We start from the raw sequence: 13,577 nt of genomic DNA on the forward strand, positions 1-13,577 counted from the left end.
TAGCGAGGTCAGCTGAGAATGAGGGGAGGAGAGAAGGTGTCAGGAGGTTTTGAGATAGAGGCGAAGGTGTGAAATAGTCTTCTAGGACAGTGTTAATAAATTTCAGCTCATGGCCTAATTGTGGGACTTAAAATCAACTTAGTGATTTGAGATCAATTTAGCAATTTAACACAGTACATAGAATTTAAAAATAGAGTTTATTGCATGTATAAAAAGAATTGCTTAAGGTACACGGGTGTATGTGTGTGTTCTAGGTTGTAGCTAAAATATTTTTTAAAACACTGGCCCAGAACAATGGTAGGCAATGAACAAGAGACTGTCGAATAAGGACAGGGACTGAGTTAATGATCATATGGTCAACATAGAATATAGCCTCATAAGATTTTGGCATTGTAGCTGCTAGAGGACCACAATCCCTCCTCTCACCCACCTCCACCTCCACTATAGGAAACCTTTCTGTTTGAGTATTTTCAATGATGGCATGCTCACCAGTTTAAAAGATAGAGATTTCAGGATGTAACTTTCTTCTCTATAAAAAAATGAGGTCCTCACAACACTCTGAGATGTTAAAGTGGTGAGCAGGGGTCTGGCATTTGGATTTTGGAATTTGGTGTACTTAAAATGAAATTTGACCTTATTACATAATATTAAACGTGATGGCTTTTCTCTGTTTTGGAGATCTCTAAATCCTCCAAAACAAAACCTGAACACTAGGAAATCTTGTTTTTATTCAAACTTTAGCCCAGAATGGCAGCATTTGGCTTGCAAATGTATGCTCTCTCTCTCCTCCATACATTACACTAACTGCAATTTTGGTGGATGATTGAGCTAATTTTCATGCCTATATTTTCTTCCTCTTTCAAGATTTGTTGTTGGATCTGCAGATGATTCCAAATATAACTTAACTTAGAAAAAAAGTGTTCATTTTTAAGACAGTCTTAAAGTCTTCAGTTGTGAAGTAGTTTTTCCCTGTAAAATACATTAATAAATAATAGTTAAGAATATGTCAACAGGTGCTGTGGAAATGGCCATTTACATTTTTAATTGTAATGAGCTCAAGTTATTTTCTAGACATAGTAATTTAGAATAATAAAAGTACTTCTCCAGTTCTATATTTTGCCTGATTATTAAAAATGGTTTTGAGATTATTAGCTCAAACCAATTTACTATGCACCTGACCAATTTCTGAACCATTTGAGTTTTTTAAGATTACTTTCTCCTATTGTAAAGGCAATATCAAACTTAGTTCATTAGACAGGATATCAGACATAAACGTAATACATGAAACATATTTTGCTTCTGCAATGTTGTTTTCTTTCTAGCATGCTTAATATGATTTATGTAAATCTGAAACACTGAAATAAAAGTAGAAATGAAATTGAATAGAGAATGAGGACTCATGAAAATGTACACTCTGCCTACATCAGTAGGAGTGTACATTTATGATCTATAACACTAATCTTAGTCCAGTTGTAAATCAAAATCAAGTAGAGTCTCACAAGAAAAAAAAATTGTAACTATGTGTGGTGGTAGATGTTAACTAGACTTATTGTGGTAATTACTTCCCAACATATAGATATATCAAATCATTATGTTGTACATCTAAAACCAATAGGATGTTATAGGTCAATAATATCTCAAATAAAAAAAGAATTTAAAAAATCAAGTAGTCTGGACACCCCTCTATTGCTTTTGGGGTTAGTCTGTATTCTGGGATTCTTTCAATAGTTTCACTTCTCTAAGTACCAAGAAAAAGTTAAAATTGCAAAACAGGATCATTCTGTTATTCTTTATCTAGACCCTCACATAATTTTTTTTCTCTATGTTAAATGCTTCTTTAGAAAAGGAAATACACAGGATTAGTTCCTCTTCTAACCATGGAAAACTCTCCCCTTCCATTTTGCAAGCCTCAACAAGTCTGTTGCTGAGTCAGAACCTCCTTTTTTCCCTGATATGAGAAATCTTTCTCCCTTGAAAACTCATAAAGCTTAGGAAATGCTTAAATTTGAGTCTCCCTGGGGGGCAGGGACAGGGGAGCCTGAACCAATGTGGCAGGGAGGAGTCCCACACGGCAGTCCTGATGATGGTACATTAAATGGTTTTATGAAATACGAAGACTTGGAACTGGCCCAGGGTTACCATGGGAGCTCGCCTCCTAACCTATTATATGCATATATGTGTGTAGACAGCCACACCGAGCCCTGGGTAGGTTCCTGGGACTTTGGTCCTCATTGCCAAAGTGAAAACGTTTGGCGTACAGCGGGGGTTTCATGTCTGCCCTGCAGAAAACACCTTCAAGCGGCTGCAGGAAGGTCCAAACAGCACGCAGCAGGAGAAGCTAAAAACAGAAACAAGCCCGAGAAGGCGCTTTCTAGGGCGCCGACGAGAGCTCCAAGTCGGGGACGTGGTGGGGCACGAGGTGTGGAGAGAGCCGCTCAGAGGTCTGCAAGGCAGGCAGCGCCCACAAGACCTAGAGGGCCTACGGACCCCCGGGGCTGAGCCCGAAGGGCGGGAGGGGCCCGCGTCTCCGCTGCGCTCGCAAAGTGCAGGCCGCGCGCGACCGCCGTGACTGGGAGCCGCTCCCAGTGGCGTCCCCCGGCCTCAGTTTCCCCCGCCGGGCAGCACAGCCCCGGGAGGCGTCCCAGCGGCCAAGCCTCAAGTGACCGAGGGCGGGACCGAGGTGACAGGAAGGAGGCGGGGCCGCGAGGGCGACGGGGGCGGGGCGGAGCGCGTGCGACCGCGGGCAGCCTTTGCGCGGACCCCGCGCCGGGAGGGGCCGTTGCCCAGGAACCGTCGGCGCCGCCCGCGAGCGCTTGCCCTTGTGCGCGCGCGCGCGCGCGGGGGGCGCTCAGACCCGAGTCGGCCGCCGGCTACCGCCACCGGCCTCCTCTTTTCCCTAGATGCCGAAGGGGCGCGAGGACACACGCCGCTCGCTCCCGCGCTCCCCCCGCCCTCCTGGGAGCGCAAGCGCGCCCCTGGCCGAGCCTGCATATTAATGAGGGGCGGGGCGGGGGCGGGGCAGCGGGGGCGCGGCGGCCTCGCGCCCGCGCGTGCCGGGACGCACCGCGGGGGGCGGTGCGATTGTGAGGTGGCGCTGACGCACGTTCCGGAGTTCTTAAGCGGCGAGGGCGGCGGCGGCAGCGGCGGCGGCGGTGCCCGAGCGGGTCTCGGGAGGCGGCGGTGATTGCCGCGAGGGCTGGCGGGGCCGAAGTGGGTGCCCCTGGCTCAGTCACGGTGTTCCTCTCACTGACTCCCCCTCCTTCCACCACGGCCGTGCCGCCCCAGATCCGGCGGCTTCCTAGGCGGGGCAGCGGACGGGGCGCGTCTCCTCCCGCTGCCGCCCGCCTGATAAATGAGGGACTTAGGGTTTGGGGTGCTGCAGACCGCCCCGCTCCGAAGCAGCAGCCCCGGGTCCCTGTTCAGCAGCGGGGCGTACCGTCCCTACGCTGCGGGGCCCGCCGCGGCCACCGCCCCGCAGCCCTCCGCCACGCCCTTCGGCCCGCTCTCGCTGCCGCCGTTGCCTGTCACCGGCATCTCGGAGGCCGCCTCCCCCTTTCCTATCCCCCTCGGCTGCGGCGGCGCGGGCAGCTCGGCCGCCGCCGCTTCCTCTTCCTCCCCGTTCCTGGCGCATCAGCAGACCATGCAGGATGAGCTGCTGCTGGGGCTGACACAGCAGCCGGCGCGGCCGCTCTCGGGGGCGGCGGCCGCGGAGAAACTCCCCAACCACCACCCCGGCGGCGGCACGAACGCGGGTGTGACCCACCTCCTCCCCTCCCAGGACTTCAAACCGAGTCTGCACCACCCCTCCTCCTCCTCCGCCTCCTCCTGCTGCTGCTGCCGCACCTCCTCCCCGCAGGACTTCAGTAAGCGGCAGCAGCAGCAGCTGAGCAGCCAGAAGAGGAAAGAGTTCAGCCCTCCCCACCTTCCCCACCCTCCGGACTCGAAGCCGCCGCCGCCGCCGCTCCACTGCCCCGGCCGGTTCAGCCCGCCGCCACCGCCGCCGCCACCGCCCGGCCCGCTCCTCCAGCCGGCGCAGCTCGCCCAGCGCCAGCAGCCACAGCAGCAACAGCAGTTCAGCGTACCGCACCCGCAGCACCTCCCGCCGCAGGACTTCGCCCCGCGGCAGCGCCCGGCCGACCTGCCCCCGCTCCCGCAGCTCCAGCCCTCGCCGCCCGCAGCCCCGCGGCGCCGCCACGGAGGCGCGGGCAGCCCTCGCAAGACCCCGGCCGCGGGCGAGGGCAGCGCCGCCGAGCCCCCCAATGCGGGCTTGGCCCCCTCGACGCCGCCGGTGAACCCCGCGCCGGGCTCCATGGAGTCCCCCAACCACCCTCTGCTCAACAGTCCCAGTAACCTCCTGCCCGGCGGGGCGCTCGGCGCGGGCGCCTTCAGCAGCCTGCAGAGCCCGGACCTTCCGCACCCAGGCGGCGGCGGGGGCGGGGGGCCCCCCGGAGGCGGAGGGGGAGGCGGCTCCGCGTCGCCGCCGCCACTGCCCGGTTTCGGCACCCCCTGGTCGGTGCAGACCGCGTCGCCGCCGCCGCCGCCGCCCCAGCCCCAGCAGCCGCCGCCGCCCCAGCAGCAGCAGCCGCCTCCGCCCCAGCAGCCGCCGCAGCCGCAGCCGCAGCAGCCCGGCTCCTCGGCCGCCACCCCGGGTGGCGGCGGCGGCGGCGGCGGCGGCGGCGGAGGCTCGCTCAGCGCCATGCCGCCGCCCAGCCCCGATTCAGAGAACGGCTTCTACCCCGGGCTGCCGTCGTCCATGAACCCGGCCTTCTTCCCGAGCTTCTCGCCCGTGTCCCCGCACGGCTGCGCGGGACTCAGCGTGCCGGCGAGCGGCGGTGGCGGCGGCGGCGGCGGCGGCTTCGGCGGCCCCTTCTCGGCGGCCGCCGTGCCCCCGCCGCCGCCGCCCGCCATGAATTTACCTCAGCAGCAGCCCCCGCCGCCCGCGGCTCCGCAGCAGCCGCAGAGCCGGAGGTCGCCCGTCAGCCCGCAGCTCCAGCAGCAGCACCAGGCGGCGGCCGCCGCCTTCCTGCAGCAGAGGAACTCCTACAACCACCACCAGGTACGGCGGGCGGCGGCCCGGCTGCGCCGCGGGGCCGGGGACCGAGACGACGAGGGCCACTCGCCCAAATGAGAGTGGGCCGGGGGGGTGGAGAAGGGTGACAGGACTCGGGACGCCAGCCCCCGGCGGGGCGGGCGGGCAGTGGCCACCGTGGGCTGCGAGGCTCGGGTAGGGGGGTCGCGCTGGAAGTCGCCCCGGCCGGGCGCCCCCTCGAACGCCCGGCGCGGCGGTGGGGGCTGGGGCAGGGGCCGAATGGCGCCCGGACCGAGGGCGGCGGCGGCAGCGGGCGGGCGCGCCGGCTCGGCCGTCCCTCGCAGCGGGCGCCCCTGACCCGGAGGGCCGCTGTCCGCGCTCCGCGAGCCCGGGAGACGCGGCGAGGCCGGGCGGGGGACGCGGGGCCGGCGGGCTCGGGCGGCGGCCTCGGACGAGCGGCCGTGGGAAGCGAACTTGCGCAGGGGGAGCATGAGCACCGCAGACGGTGCGTGTGGGGAGCCCGTGAGTCTTCCCGGTCGGCCAGTGAGGGGACGGACGGGAAGGTTTTCTTCCGCCGAGTCTGTTTCATTCTGCACCGCCCGGCGCGAGTTCTGGCCGGGGAGGCGGTGGCCGGCCGGGACGCCCTGCCCGCCGCGCCGCTGCGCCCGCCGAGGGCCCGGCGTCGGGAGAGCAGCGGCCGCCGCGCCGCGGGCTCGGTCCCGAGCTGTCAGACGCCCGCAGAGAGGAGCGGGCCCGCGGGGCTCACTCGGTTACCGCCGAGGTGCTCCGGGACCGGGTCAGTGTCTGCGCTCTTCGCGTGCGAGGAATGCTTGGTGGCTTCTAAGACGAAACTAAACTTGAATTCGGGATTCGTGTTCTGTACCTCGAAGGGAGGACTCCCATTTTTTTGGTGGCCTTACCTTTTCTTGAATGATGGGGCATGTGTATTTTAAGTGGGTAATGCAATTATGAAATAACACCGGTCAGGTTTTTTTTTTTTTATCCATCCGGGTCCTTTCTGGTTCAAGCTCTTGTTTTGTTATCTTCTCAATACAATGTTTGAATGACCGCTGGGTTGGTTAATTGACATTGAAAGAGTATTTTATTGTTCTTTTTTTGATCCAGTCAGCATTTATTGTAGTGATTGGTGTGTTTAAGGTCATTTTCGTGATTAAGGATTGAGAGAGAAACAAAATTGGACCTTAACCAGTGCCTGTTTACGCCTATAACTTTTTCCGTTGACCTGTTGAAGTTTTCAGGGGCTAACCTTTTAAAAGGTGAATACTGTTTAGCCAAAGTAACAGTTAGGAGTTTGTTTAAATCAACCAGAGTAACAGTTAACAGTTTTTATTTTGAATCACTGGTGTCTCCCCCAGAAACGAGAATGTGGCCTATGAGGATTGAAAAGACGGAATTTTGAAATAATATTCCACTTTCTGTGATTTCTATAATCTCGAGCAGTTATCTTGTGTGTGTCAGGGTCGTCGTTTTTAAACTGGAAGCTTGCCACAGAAAATTATTTATAGGTACTTTTGTATTCTTAGAGCCATGATATAGAACATTAGAAGACCATATAGCATGATTCATATTTAACTGTAATCTGCTTTCTGTCAGAAGATGGTTCTCACAGTGAAGTTTAAGAGGTCACACAGCTGTCATATGGAATTTTAGATCACTGAAGAGAACTTGAACACTGTATCAGTAAGGAAAGTGAGGCCCCTCAAGAATGGAGTGATTTGTTCATGGTCCCTGAGCTATACTTCTGAACTATGTGGAGGGGGCAGTGTATATTCATGATTATATGGGCATTTAAAATAGGCACTATAGGTCAAGTTCTTTTTTTTTTTTTTTTTAAGTTGTCTTATAAGAAGGAGGTTTCATTTTAAGAATATTTATAGTAACTTATTTACTTATAATAACTGCATGGTCCATATTTCCTTTAGCTAAATGTTAGTTGTAAGCTCATTGACAACATAATTGCTAGCAAATAATACTTTTCAAAACTCTACAGTTATTGTCTCTTGGTGGATTCTCAGCTTTTTTTGTCATAGGTTCTAGTTTGGAATATAATTTACTTTTGAAAATGAATGAACTGGATGGAGATTTGTATTATTAAGATCTCTACTAGAATAATCAAAGCATGTGTAGTTGCTTATCTTTAGTATATCTCAGTGGATCCACCTATGGGTAACGTCAGATAATTGCTTAACTGTTCATGGATAATTAAGTGAAAGAAAAACAAAAACACTTTAAAAGAAACTACATTAAAATCAGAATAAAATACCTTAAAAGTTGAGTAAACAATACAAAGAAGACATATTTTCTATACTGTCCCTCTACTAAAAGGTGTTTTTAGTTCACGCAAGAGAACACCATCAAATGTTACCATTATCTACTGTTGCGGTGGTGCAATTTGTTTGGGAACCCTAAAGTCTAAATATTGTACTCCTATCATTACTCATACCTTTATTAATTAAGGACCATATTTTTAGTTATACGCCTAGCAGAATATGCTTGTTTTGAGATAACAATGTAGGTTATATCTTTAAGGATCTTCAAAGTTAATTTCAATTTTCAAGTATTTATTTTCTTTTCTTATGTATATGATTCTGAAGAAAAGTAACTGCATGGTTCTATTTCAATAATTATCCTGAAATACCTGCTTGGTTCATTGTAATTTAAAGTGGACAAGAGAATGAAAATTCATCTAGCATTAAATGAATATCTTTTCATATAGCAAGATCTCAAACCTATTACTTTTCATAACCTGTTAACCTTTCATAACGTTTAGAGATTTTATTTTTTTAAGATTATATATATTCTTAGCGGAGGCCTAAATTTCAGTTTGAATTATAAACTCTTTAAATGCCTATAATTTAAATAGATGTGTTTTTCTCAGCCTCTTCTGAAACAATCTCCTTGGAGCAACCATCAGAGCAGTGGCTGGGGCACTGGAAGTATGTCCTGGGGAGCAATGCATGGCAGAGATCATCGTAGAACTGGAAACATGGGAATTCCAGGAACTATGAATCAGATATCTCCATTGAAGAAACCATTTTCTGGTAATGTCATAGCACCACCGAAATTTACTCGCTCTACTCCATCACTGACTCCAAAATCTTGGATTGAAGATAATGTGTTCAGAACAGACAACAATAGTAATACACTCTTACCCTTACAGGTAAGAATGGTATGTAAATGGTCTTATTTCTAATGTTGATCTTTCAAAGTAAGAAATTGGGTGGTGGTGGTGGTGGTGGTAGTAGTAGTGGTGGTAGTAGTAGTAGTAGTAGTAGTAGTATGGTAAAATTAAGAGATTAAAACATAAAGTTTTAATTTTTAAGCATATAATTTAATTGCCAAAGGATAAAGTACTTATGTAGAGAAAATTGAGACTAAAATATTCTCTAAACACACAGTAGAAAAGAAGCTTCATAAAATCTAGAAAAACCTGTATTTCTTAAATACATTTTGAAGCTTTTAATTGGCAGCTCAAGAATGCCTTAATTTATTCATCTTTAATAGGCCACCAAAATGAGTGTCTTCTCCAATATAACTAAACTAAAATGTTAAGTAATTGTGCATAGATTTGACTGTGATCAGCTGTATATATATTAGAATATACTTAGTACAGCTGTGATTATGGCAAAATAATATTAGGGCTTTTTGCATCAAATTAAAATTTGTCCTCCCTGGTTCAGTGACTATTTTTTTCTAAATGTGGCCTAATAGTTATGATGATTAGGCATTTTTTTCAGGCATTTTAATGTTTTATTGATATTACAGGCTAATAAAGGTCCTTGTAACTATTCACAATGAGACTTTTTTCCCCCTAAGACTTTTAGAGGACCAAAAATACAAGACAGAAGGAACTTTGATTGTTTTTGTTTTCTTTCTTTTTTTTTTTGTGGGTGGGTGTGGGGAAGAGAACTGCTTATTTCTGATGAAAACTTCTATGCTATTGAAGGTGAGATCTAGTTTGCAGTTACCAGCTTGGGGCTCAGATTCACTCCAAGATAGTTGGTGCACTGCAGCCGGAACATCCAGAATAGACCAGGTAGGCTGCACAGTGTATATTTTTCAGGATTTTGACTAGGAGTTTAGTGTTTATATTATGAGTAAGATTTATTATTTACTTTCCAGTTATACCTTTGTAAGCATATGTCAAAGAACATTAAAGCAATTTATTTTTAAAAGGTCAGTTATTTAGTATAAAATGCTTCATTTTCAAATTTATAAGTAATTCATAACTATTTTATATTTCCAAAACAGAATTTGTTTTTGGAAAAAGGAATTATATACCCAAGAGCACCTGACTTTAAACATCAGTCAAACTGAACAGATTTTATCTTTCAGAATTATTTTCAGTTGGGGACAAAATCATATGTTTACTTAACATTCAATTTTACATTTCATCAGTGTTCTACAGAATTTTTTAGTAAATTTTTGTCACGAAATCTACATTTGTCTTGAGGTATATTTCTAAAGAAGCCCTAGCTTCAATTTTTTTACCTTTAAGAAAAACTTCATGTATAGTATTTCTTTATTCTAAAATTTGTCACTGCTGTTATATACTATCTTCTTCCAAATAATCAGTTTCTTACAGAAAAACCATAAATCCAAAAGCTAGGAATTGGTCTTAAATTACCTTTAAGCCCTTTGTGGTTACAAAATGCTATCTCTTTTCCTGCAGACTAAATTAGAATTCATACTGGGTACCCAGTGATGAGAATTATTACAGGACAAGTAGAAAACTCAGTCCTACATGAGGATTCTTTCCTACAGAGCCAAAGCTTGAATGAGCATAGACTTGACATTGTGGGAGCCCACTGAATGGAGCTATGTTATCCTTAGCTAAGGCTCTTCCTTAGTTAATTTATCAACATGAGATGATTTTACAAGTAAGGACTCTATAAATAGATTAATAATGCGTTTGTCAATAGCTTTCAAATTTGGAGGGTTAGCAGTAACTTCAATAATCTATCATTAGCACTTATTTTAGACAAGTCCTACCGTTTTACCAAAATAGTCCTACCAGGATCTCCACTTAGAAATAAGTAGTTCTCTCACACAATTTGTGATTTATTGTTTTGTTAATAATTTAAGTTAGCTATCCATCTATTTCTACTCTCTTCTCCACTCTGGCCTATAGTTAGGCCATATTAGTGACATTTTTATGGTAGCACTTTTATGTTGTTCAAATTGAATACATAAATGCCTAGGAGATGATATGTTAGAAGACGAAAATTATAATCACTTTGAAGGTGGCAAGGGACATGTTTTTAGAGAGGACAGGACATAATTATTTGAAGAGCATGTGTAGGAAGAAGCAAGAGGATATATATATGAGGGATATTTAACTGTGGAGAACAGAGAAGACAGATTAGCTGTCTTAAAGGGACCATGGGGGCAGGGCACATGTTGAGAAATGAGGTTATTGAGATGGTTTCAGTTGGTGGAGTGCTAGAGAGTGGATAGAGGTGATAATGAAAGGGAAGTCAGCCCCTGGGCTGCTATAAGATGAGGGCCTCCAGCACTCCCACTTAGATTTCAGTCAAAGCCAATCTGTTCTTACCTGTTCTATAACCTAGGATTTTAGGTAAATTCATTTTACATGAAAGGATTTAGGTGCTTAAAGATAATTTTTTTTTCTTTTGGTAAACTGCTGAGATACTGTCATTCCCTTGGGACCCTTGAGCCAGAGGTGTGATATGATGAAGTTGAAGAGCTTGGTGAAGAAAAAGATAGTGGGAAGTGAACTGAACTAGAAGTAAAGGAGGTCTGAAACCTGAACCTTCTTCCTCTTTCTCAGTCCTTATGACATCTGAGGATACAGTCTATGGGTCTTTTATGTCTTTGGGTCATAGTTTCCGTATCTATAAAAGGGAGAACCTTGAACTAGATCATGAAAGGCCTTTTTAGCCAGCTCTTATACTTTCTCTGATCTATTTTGGCCATTTCTTTTCCTCCCTGTGCACCACCAACCCCCCCCAACACACACACACACACACACACACACACTTTATTTTTAGAATACAAAGGTCCTGGTTTATTGGGGAGAAGGGGTGGGAATTGGATTGAGGCAGGCAAGGTATAGTGTATGACCTTCCAACTGGTCTTAATGTGGTTCTCTCTTTTGAGGACCTTAAGGGTACTTAATGATACAAAATTTGTTCTGTGTTTCTAGCTTTCCATAAAAGGTTGAGGTATTTGAAGTTGAGGTTTTTAAAAATACAGCAACAGCTACAAACTTCAATTGGTATTTTAAACCATTGGGTAGTTCCTCACTATTTGGCAAAGTTAAAATTATAGAAAATTCTTAAGCACTTAAATATCTGGGGCAGTATTTTCATTCTGACTTTTTTTTTAATTATATAGAACATTTTAATACTAATATATCTCAGTTAACAAATACATTATTTTAAAACATTTTACTTTTTATTTCTTTTAGTTTCAAATTGATTAGGCATAAAAAATATACTAAATTCTAGAACTGGAGTCTCAATTCCTGTACCTGGATACTTGAGGCCTTACCTAAAGCAAGAACTGGACATGTAATTAACAATCAGCAAATAGGGAAGAAATGGTTTTGTAGATTGGTTTTACTCAGTTGCATATAAAATTTTTAGGGTTGGTTGGCATTTCCTTACTTTAATTATTTTCTTATGGAAAAGCTTCAAATATTAAACTTTTTAAAAACAAAGGTAAAGTTTTAAATACATTTCAGACTTTAAAATGAATTTTAGGTATTTGTGTTAATTTCTTTAAGGCTAAGAATACTTTTCTTTAAAATGCTGTTAGGTAGTTACCCTTGCAAGAAGTCATACTCTGATATATGAATTCTAATTGCCTTAAAATTGAATTTCAATTAGATATTGGGATTATAATATATTCATTAATACTTTAATATTTTAAATCAAAAAGTAAATATACTAGTAGCTGAGATTATTACTTGCAGGTTTATATATGGTACATCAGTTCTCTGTAAACAAAGCAACAAAATGCCTTTAAAAGTGTAATATAGCCGTGAAGCCTTACAAGATGGATGTTGGCCTGTCCTCTAGCTAAGGGATTATCAATATATTCAATTCTAGATTTTTGTTCCTGTGGAAGTGAGCATGTCACATAAACTACCTTGAATTAATTGTAGATACTTCCCACTAGTCTTTAATATCTAGACTGTTACTAGACAACATGATAAATGATAATATGGGGGTCTCTTGGAAAAATATATTATTTGGTGTCTTTATTCACTTTGCACAAAAAACAATATATAGTAGCAGACCAAGTCTAATTTTTCATTTAATAGAACATTCCTTAAATTGTGGTTCTTAAATGTGATGAACCTCAGGGGGCATTGGTAGTCAGCAAACTGTTAACACTCACTGAAAATGAGAAAGAATGGGTTCTCTTGTACCTGCTTAGGTAATGGATGCTTTCTTTTCAAGTTTTGTATCCTGCATTCAATTCTTTAACTGTACTTGATATATTCTTATACCGCCTATTTTCTCCTTGCCTTTCCATTTAATCCTTGTGGATACTAATATAGCTTTAGCTATTTGGGGCCTTTAAAAAAATTTTTTTTTAATTTTTTCCGTGTCACTGTCATAGCACATTGTCAAGGTTCAGATTAATGAAGTTCAAAAAATGTATGTTCGTTATGTATGTCGTAGTGTTTTAATTACCCTTGGGATATATGGGGAGAAGTTCTGTTCTTTGCCTTTGAGAAGGTGAAAGTCCAGTCGGATGAAGAAGGGGTGTCTGTGTGGAACAACCAGAGACTGAAATGAGAGAGTAGGAGACTGAACACGACATTGTGCAGTAAGACAGTAGCACATCATCCGCGGCTAATTCAGTAGAGTAGCAGTGTGTCGTCAGGAATGTAAAATCAGTATTTACTGAAGATTGAGGACAATATTAGTACAACTTGTTATTTTAAAGCAAAAATTGGAAAAGTCAACACAAAACTGCAACAAAAGCTGATCTTTCTACTTAGAAGGATATATGTTAAAGCATCTGGTATATCTTTAAATATGACAATATGGGGTTTTCCCCTAATCCATCTCCTTTTTCTTTGGGTGAATACTTCATTTTCAAGAGGAATATGTTCTGCTTGACCACTTCTTTTGAAATGAGACAGGGTTTTTAATATATCAGAGTAAAAATATAACATCCCATTGAAATGTCCCCTTTTAATTAAGTTCTTTTTGTTGTACTAATTTTAATATTCTTGACCTCTTTATTTTTTAGCATTTCTAATCTTTTTTTAGGTTATCCTATTTAAGATTAGGATTACTTTGTTCTTTCTGTGTTTTTCAGTCTTTCTCGGACTGTATTGTTGCTTCTGTAACTCTTTATGGCAAATGTCTGGGTTTATGAAAATAATAAAATATTATAATATAATAGAGTGTAGTTTTCCCGAAAATTAATCCCACTGCTTGTGGGATTCTGTAATCTCAGTTTCTGAAAACCCATTTAAGTTGATTCTTTGCCAGATAATTTTCATATTTAAAGTAGATTGGGGTAATCTTTTCCTCATAGGGATTCT

The 13,577-nt window shown here is 45.1% G+C and overlaps 1 protein-coding gene and 1 long non-coding RNA gene across 12 annotated transcripts in view; one reads left to right on the top strand and one right to left on the bottom strand.

Annotated features, from left to right (window-relative positions):
- Window positions 1-5,090, bottom strand: part of LOC118538538 (uncharacterized) — a 405,254-nt gene extending 400,164 nt beyond the window's left edge. For 2 of the 4 annotated variants that reach the window (XR_013446283.1, XR_013446280.1), the window contains exon 1: window positions 4,917-5,090. This is a non-coding gene — a long non-coding RNA (uncharacterized LOC118538538). Of the gene's footprint in view, window positions 1-4,351; window positions 4,448-4,735; window positions 4,836-4,916 lie in introns of those variants that run through there. The other 2 variants (XR_013446281.1, XR_013446282.1) reach the window with 2 other exon arrangements.
- CPEB2 (cytoplasmic polyadenylation element binding protein 2) overlaps window positions 3,138-13,577 on the top strand; it is a 70,927-nt gene continuing 60,487 nt past the window's right edge. For 3 of the 8 annotated variants that reach the window (XM_036096546.2, XM_078068395.1, XM_078068396.1), the window contains exons 1-3: window positions 3,138-5,056; window positions 7,929-8,210; window positions 8,997-9,086. In XM_036096546.2, the coding sequence (XP_035952439.2) occupies window positions 3,353-5,056; window positions 7,929-8,210; window positions 8,997-9,086 (2,076 nt within the window). In that variant the 5' untranslated portion in view covers window positions 3,138-3,352. Of the gene's footprint in view, window positions 5,057-7,928; window positions 8,220-8,996; window positions 9,087-13,577 lie in introns of all 8 variants that reach the window. The other 5 variants (XM_078068398.1, XM_078068401.1, XM_078068402.1 and 2 more) reach the window with 2 other exon arrangements.

This window comes from Halichoerus grypus, chromosome 3 (assembly GCF_964656455.1).
Source record: "Halichoerus grypus chromosome 3, mHalGry1.hap1.1, whole genome shotgun sequence".
NCBI classification, from domain to species: Eukaryota; Metazoa; Chordata; class Mammalia; order Carnivora; family Phocidae; genus Halichoerus; species Halichoerus grypus.